Source organism: Rhincodon typus, unplaced genomic scaffold (assembly GCF_021869965.1).
Source record: "Rhincodon typus isolate 14 unplaced genomic scaffold, sRhiTyp1.1 hic_rhity00004192, whole genome shotgun sequence".
Lineage (NCBI taxonomy): Eukaryota > Metazoa > Chordata > Chondrichthyes > Orectolobiformes > Rhincodontidae > Rhincodon > Rhincodon typus.
In genome coordinates this window covers 1-7,992 of record NW_025969830.1, presented here as the reverse complement: position 1 = coordinate 7,992, position 7,992 = coordinate 1, and the positions used below count along the sequence as shown (strand labels likewise).

The 7,992-nt window shown below is 39.8% G+C and overlaps 1 protein-coding gene across 1 annotated transcript; it reads right to left on the bottom strand.

Moving 5' to 3' along the window:
* Positions 1-1,621: 1,621 nt before the first annotated feature.
* Positions 1,622-7,649, bottom strand: LOC125481900 (zinc finger protein Rlf-like; the record flags this gene model as incomplete). The annotated part of the gene is made up of 1 exon (XM_048593841.1): positions 1,622-7,649. A coding segment is annotated over one exon (5,697 nt), but the record flags the coding sequence as incomplete, so codon positions are not given.
* Positions 7,650-7,992: the final 343 nt, after the last annotated feature.

Here is a 7,992-nt window from a genome sequence, read left to right as displayed (position 1 = left end):
AGGTCAAATACTACCCCATTTGTTGGGACGGCCCATCAAAATTTAATACTTTGAACTTACTAGGCTGCATCCCATTAGTTTAATGGATTTCAAAGTATGAGTCAATCCAACATTAATTGTAGTCTTATGAATTTAACAGAAAACTAACAGCTCAGTAGCTCCATCAGCTATCACAAAATTAGGTTAAAAACAGAATTCCACTCAAATTTGCATTAAGTAATTTTTTATAACTAATATACATGACGTTCTGTAACCAGGCTAGCTTGTAAAGATCTTCAGTTTACTTTTTCATTTTGAAACTAGTTATCATAGATTTGATTTTCAGTCCCAACTTATTCCTGTACTGCTTAGAATTTCCAGCAATAGTCCAGGAAATTCACTTTAAAATATTCAAAGAAACTAAGATATTATTGTAGAAACAAGAGTAGGCTATTCAGCTGAGTCTACCATGCTATTCATTCAGATCATGACTGATTTTCTACCTCAACGCAACTCTCAATTTCACCACTTCTAAGTTGCTCGCTGGGAAGGTCCTCAAACATCAACTGGCATTCTGATAATGACTTTTACTTCCAAAAGCTGCTAACAGGTTTACACAGTGTCAAAAAAAGTCATCATCCCCAAAACACAAACTTCTGGATGAAAGCTCCTACAAATGTGTGAAAAATACTGTGCTCACAGATATAACAGGCAAGTTTGAAAAACTACAATATATTATCGGCAGTTCTGAGGAAGGGTCACCGGACTCGAAACGTTAACTGTTTTTTCCTTCACAGATGTTGCCAGACCTGCTGTGCTTTTCCAGCAACTCTGCTTTTGCTCCTGAATATATTATTGGCAATATGTAGCGTTCTTTATCAAGTTGCAATGTTTTGGAATCACAAAACCCCAAATCGTGCAATGTTTTCCAAGAGCAAAGAACTTGTATTGAATAAATTTTGCTGTGCTTTAGGGGTCCACAGGATTAGTCTAATTTATCCATTTAACAAGAGAAATATTTCAATAGAAACTGATTAGAATCCCACTGTAAAATCTACAGAGTAAGAATAGCAGTATTCAAAATCACTTATTAGGAAGGTAACGTCCTTCCATTTTCTTACTATCCCCAACACACGTTCAACATATTGCTCTATCAAGACCTATAGCAGCAGGAACGGAATTAATTGAAATACACAGGAAAATGCTGCAGTGGTCTACTGGTGCATTTTAAGTGAAATCCACAAAAGAAGAGCTTCACATTAGTAAGCTAAGGGAAAATTCCATTTATAGCAATAAAACAACAGAGTCCATTTAAGATCAATTTTAAGTCAACTTGTGTAGAAAATCAAGTAAAAGTTGAACAGGTGGAAATTTACAAAAACAAAGTAAGCCACAGTATTTGTATAAATTGAGAAATTAGTTTCTATATCTTTGCAATAATATTTCAGAATAAACAACAGATTTAACTTAAAATTGGGTTGATCGAAGCTCTATTGCAGCACAAGAAATATCTTCTTTATTGATAACTTAACCATCAAGACTATATTGATCCCCAGAAATCAATTAGGTGACCAATGTGCTTTTTCTCCCCCAAATGCATCAATACAACTCAATTTATGATAAAATCCATCAATACAATGTCTTGTGAAAAATTGCCATTTAATTGACAGTGTGTACTATCTCAAAACCCATACATAAAGGAGATGTAGTGTACAATATATTACAGAAGAGCACCAGTATGTGCACATTCAAGTCAAGTTCTTTTAGTAAGAACTACTAATCCCCAATAAGTACCCTAATACTTGTTCCATATACACACACAATCATGCACAAAAACCAGAACAAACCAAGGTTTTGTTTCCCAAATGGAAGTTCCAGGTGTATTCACTTTTTATTCACTGCAGCACTGCTTTCACTGCTCTATATAGGTTACAGTATAGTGATTTCAGTTTGCACAATAGATACACATAGTTCTATGAACTTCCCACACAGAGTTCATCACTCTTTTTTGTTGGAAACAGTTTTAGTAGGGGAGTGGAAAACTCCGATCTTTCAAGGACTACTACAGGGCGAAGAAAATGAAGTTGCTTTAAGGCTAGATCTCCACAGTCTGTGAGTGCCTTATCCAATATTGTTCGTAAGTTCTCCAAAGATGGAGACTGCCCAGGTGAAATTAGAGGCTCAATTGCTGGAAAACTGTTATGTACAGAGTCATTTTTGTTGCAGTCTGAGCTGTACTCTTTATAGTTTTCCATTGTCGATTCTTTCGATCCAGCGTTAACTGCTGACTCCCTCTTTTGTGAACTATACTTTTTGCAGCGCTTAGGTGGTTCCCAGTGCCATGTTTCGTCAACATCATTCTCAGTGTCTTCACTTTCTTGAATAAACTTCAGGAAGGATGCTTCAAATCCTATAGGCTTATATGTGGTCAAGTCAAACGGTTTCTGCTGACCGTTCTGGCTCTGTTGGCCATCTTTGGTGCCAAAAATTGAGCCCTGTGTCAAAGTGGTATTTGTTCTCTGTGACTCCATTTCAGATTTTCTTTTCAAAGGCTGCTTCAATTTAGTGAAAACTGAATTATTCTGGCCTCCACTCTGTTTTGCTGAATTTGTAATTAACCCTCCATTTTTAGGCAGAAAAGCCCGATTTGCAACATTTTCTTTGAAGCTTGGACTTCGGTTTGTCATTCCTGTGGCAGAACTACTACTTAAAGTTTTCCCAGGGAACAGTACACTTCCACCACTAGAAAGACTATCATTTCCATTTCCTACACTACAGTTATGCAACTGGTGTCCTGCTCCAATTTGCTCATGCTCAATTTTAAACTCCGTTTTCACAGGTATTTCTCCATTTTGTTGCCTGAGAACACTACAACCTGGAGTTTCCTCTGTTTGCTCAGAGACCACTTTTTTGGTGAGTTTTGATGCGTCAGATCCCAATTTTTCACTCAGTGATGGATCAGAGTATTTCTTGCACACTAGGAGTGTGTTAATGTTCTGCTCAATATATTTGGCAGTCATCTTGTGCTGTATCTTATAGTGTCTCAAAACACTACGTCGGCTTAGGACAACTGCTTGACAGTCATCAACCATGCATGGAAACTGATCCCTCAAAACTTCCACTTTGCACATGGCAAATCCATGCTCTATACTCTTCAACAAAAATTCTCGACATTTGCCCAATTTTCTCGGATCCTTTTCGGAGTCATTCACAACAGAACCATCCATGGCCAGACAAGATTCATTTCTCTCACTATCCACCTCATGTGGCACCGAGTCACTTGTGTCATCAGAATGATGTTCAGTAATGCCCTTTCCTAAATCAGATTCCAATCCTGCTGCTTTTCTCAACCCTTTGTGTTCAAGATCTCCACTACTGTGATTTTCAAAGTTAGATTCATGATTTATCGCTGAATTGTACGAGTCAAGATGCTTCTGGTAACTTTCAAAATCAGGCTCAACATCAGATTCAGTTTCACTGCTACCTTCATCAGAAACACGGTCTGCACTGATTCGTTCCAGGTTAGGCTGACTTAGTAGTGCAGAGCCACAGCTGTCTTCATCAGTGAGATGCTCCTGCCCAAACAACTTATCAGGTTCAACCATAGATGAGCTATGGGCACCTCTATCAATTAGATGGCTGAGGTCGCATCTTTCCAAATTAGGCTTATGATCATACTGAAAGTTCTTGCGAGGTCTCACTAATATTGACTTATAGTGGGCTTTGTGCTGTCTTTGGACATGGCGCAGGTAACTGGAGCGGATAGTGTAAGTGCGGCTGCAACCATCTATGCTGCACTTAAACTGTAAATCACCCAGGATTTCTCTTTTGACTTCAAGATTAATCTCATGAGCTTGTTGCAGATGGCGTCTTAGGTTGCTATACACATTGAAAGAGGCTAGACAGTCTGGTTGATTACAAGCATACTTCCCAGTTTCACCACCTGCAACCTTGTGAATTTCACTGTAGTGTCTCAGAAGTACTCTAGGATATTGAAAGCGTTTGGTGCAACCTTCAAATTTGCATTTGAAGATTTTCTTCACTTTGGTATTGTCTTTCTTGGCATTCCTTTGATCTTCTTCTAAACACATTTGTTCCCGGTTATACTGGTGCACAGTCTGGTAATGGCGTATCAAATTTGGTTGGCCAGTGAAAGCTGCAGAACAGCCTTTATGAATGCAGTGATAGGGTTTGTGATATTTATTCAAGATGTAGCACAAGTTGCTTTTAGCACCAATTCTTCGGCTTCCTCTACCTTCTTCCTTGGATTCCGAATCATCTGCACTATCTGGCATCATACTAGATTCCATGCTACCATTCAAACGCATCTCCTCAGACTTTAAAGATTCTGTGGATTCAGAACATTCCCTTTCAGTAGTGAAAGATTCATTCATTGTATTCTCTGAATCACTTTCTGTGTGGCGCCAACTTCCACTCACTGTGCCAAGGTGTGTATGTCCATCATCTCCAAATGAATTCAAGCTTTTCGTCTGGTGGGAAACATTCATTGGGTAACGGCAACCCTCTTCACTTTTAATAGGCCCAGGATTCTCAGACAAACCAAGCCTTTCAGTGACATTCTGAGCACGGTTCAAAGTCTCTTCGGTCAAGTGCAAACTGTCATTCTCAGTTTTAATTATGATATTTGGCACATTCAGCTGTGGATTTGTATTGCTAGGAACAGAAACACAGTTTATATAGGAAAACTTTCCTTTCTGCATGTCCTCTTTACTGAACCTATGCATTTGTTTATAGTGAGTTCGAAGATTAGTTTTTCTTGTAAATGTTCTTAGGCAGATGTGGCATTTGAATGGTGCAAACCTGAGTTGAAACCTGCTTAGCTGAAGAACCTTCTCCTTAGAATACTTGTGAGTTTTCACATAATGGTTTATGAGGCCATCTTTGGTCATTGCCTTAAAGGCACATCCTTCGTTGTCACAGACAAATGGCTTAATGATTCCAGAATCCTCTTTAGATGAATCACTTTGGAAAAGTTCTTGAGAATGCGGCTGCAACTGAGAATCATTATCCGAAGGTGCCGAAACAGAAGCATCGCTGGTGAGGATCGGTGTAGAAGGCTGCTTTGCCAGAGGTGAAGGTAAAGTGGAAGCACATGTCATCACTTCATTTCTAAACACTTCAGATTTATCTAATTGCAGCTTCTGCAGAGCTCTTACAAGTTCTTCCAGAGTTGGCACTTGAGGAGCACAGCTGGCACCACCTGCAGACTGGCCTTCATACCGCTTTATAGGAGTGGTCCCTGCATTATTCTCAGCAAGTAACGGGCATTTTATTTTGCGAGCCAGATGGCCACCAAGTGATTTGGGGTTCGAAAACTCTTTAAAACACCTGGAGCACACAAACTTATTATCCTTAAAAATAGCAGGCCATTTGGCATTCCTGTTGTTCTTGGGCTTCTTGGCTCTCTGCGTTTTGAGCAAAGCACTTTGACCTCCAGAAAGTTCAATTACAGGCGGTACTGACTCACCTTCCAGCCCCTGTGAGGTCGATAATTGTGATGCCTGCGGTCCTGTCTCAGTTTTAATTTTGACTTGATTTGATGCAGAACTTTTCAGAACATCTCTGCGGTGTTTATCGATTCGTTTCTTAGCCTTGTAGTAGTTTGGATGAGCCGTTTTGATGTGCTTCCTCAGGTCTTTTGTCAAGGCATACATCATAATACAGCCATCAATCCCACAAGCAAGCTTATTCAAGGCTGAAGAGCTACCTCCAACTCCAGTTGGGACTTTGTCCCTAGCTAGGCTCCTGTTAATTTCTGGATGAAGGGTAGCTGCTTTCATCATATCCTCAATGTCACTCAGTTCTTTAAATGATGCCAACTTTTCCAAGGGTACAAGCAGATTTTCGGAATAAGCACTCTGTTGATTACTATCTCCAGATCGATTCTTGCTGACAAAGCCTAAATCTGCACTATCAGTACCTTGTACCGCTGGATAATGTGAATCACTTGGGCTGTATTGTGCTTCATTTTCCCTTTTAACCATGTCTTGGGGCAGAGAATAGCTGCAACTTTCTGAAGATCTTTCTGATATTTCATTCAATGTCTCACTTGCATTTTCTGTGGAACTGTCAGACAGGGGAATGAGTTGCTCCTCTGAAGTCACGAGCTTAGGGCCATCATCAACCAGACCTTCTGTTGTGTCACTCTCTTTTTTCAGAAATTTGGCCTCAAAATCTTCCAGTCTTGTTATGCCATGTGTTTGCAGATGATTTTGAAATTCACTTTTTGAAAAGTAGAATTTCTTACAGCCAGATAAGTTACAGGAATAGGCTGCTTCCCTGTAATGCTGAGCCTCATGGTGATACAACAAGCAAGATCCACTGAAAACCTTATTGCAACCTTTAAATGTACATCTTGATCGGAATTCTTTATGCTGTTTTCTGTGCTTCACTAGATCAGCAAAGGCCTGAAAGCTTGCATTGCAATCCATCTGAATGCAAATGTAAGGCTGCAATCCAGAGTGTACCTTTAAGTGAGCTTTAAGATGGTAGTCACTGACAAAATGACGCCGACAGTATTTACACAGTGCCTTCCTGTTATTCATTTCAAGGAAATGTTTCACATTTTCATCATTGTCCAAGTGATCGTTTTTCAAATGGGCAGTGAGATTTTTGTAGTATTTAAATGATCTCAAGCAATCTGTTCCTGGGCATGGATAACTTTCTGTCCACTGTGATACAACAGTTCCATCTACTTCAGCTTTGGGCACATTGCCTTGACCTTCTTCCACTGAGTCAGTTCCGCTGAAGATTATGTAGTCATTTTCCTCAACTTCTTTTTTGGCCAAACCTTTCACTTCATCCACAGAAGGTTGCTGCTTTGGAGATGTACCTGCACTTAATACCGGAAGCAAAGACTTTTCAGCTGCTTCTAGTTTCTTTTTCTGTTTCTTCTCTCTCTTCGGTTTTTTTATATGTTCCTTCACATGTGGAGTAAACTGTTCCTTTCTCTTAAACTTTTTTGCACAAACAGGGCAAGAAAATATCCCATCCCTAATATGTGTCTTCGCATGATGTACAATTCTTGCTACAACATAATCTTTCTTGCACAGCACACAGAAGAACATATTTTGAAGCCATCTATAATATCTCTCAGACATCACTCTTTCTTTCTTTTTGTTTAGATTTTCTCCATCTTTCTCTCTTCCATCAGTTGTCATCTCTGGAATTTTACTCATCTGATCAAAGAGTTCATTACCATCCAATTCATCTTCACTGAGTTCATCTTCTGAAATGGCACCAGCCTGGTCTCCCAGATGCCCCCGACAATGACGTTTGAGTGTTTTCCAATCCCAGAACTCTGGATCAAAAGGCCAATGGGATTTCAAAACCAACAGAAGTTCACAGTGTAATGAATTGGGAATAGGGCCATTTTCCTCATCATATTTTTGATCAGGCTGCTTATATAACTTTTCAACTTCACGGTAGGCGTCCACTGTAGGTTCCAGCAGGAACTGAGTAAGCTGACAAGCACGTCGGACTTCAAGGTCATCTGGCATTAAGCAGGCAATGGTTTTACAGATAGAAATCTTCATCTCTGCATTTTCATTAGACTGAATACGAAGGGCTCCTACACACAGTTCAATAGAAATGGGGAGACCAGCTCCTTCTGCCTGCAAAACAAACAGAAAAAACAGTTTCTTGCTTGACTAAAGAGATGTGTACTGTTCTAAAGCCGCCAGGCAACACTAACTAAAATGCATTTTACAAACATTATTATGCACTAATCAAAAATATACCAATTGTCACACTAGTTTCTTATTTTGGCAGTCATCAAGAGAAACAGCGCTTCACATGAGCAACCAGTCACCTTGTGTTTTCCTAACGGGCACTATACAAATGAATGAGAGCAGATAATCTGTTGGCTACCTCCACAGCCAATAGGAACTGCAGATGCTGGAAAATCCGAGATAGCAAGGTGTAGAGCTGGATGAACACAGCAGGCCAAGCAGCATCATAGGAGCAGGAAGGCTGACGTTTCGGGCCTAGACC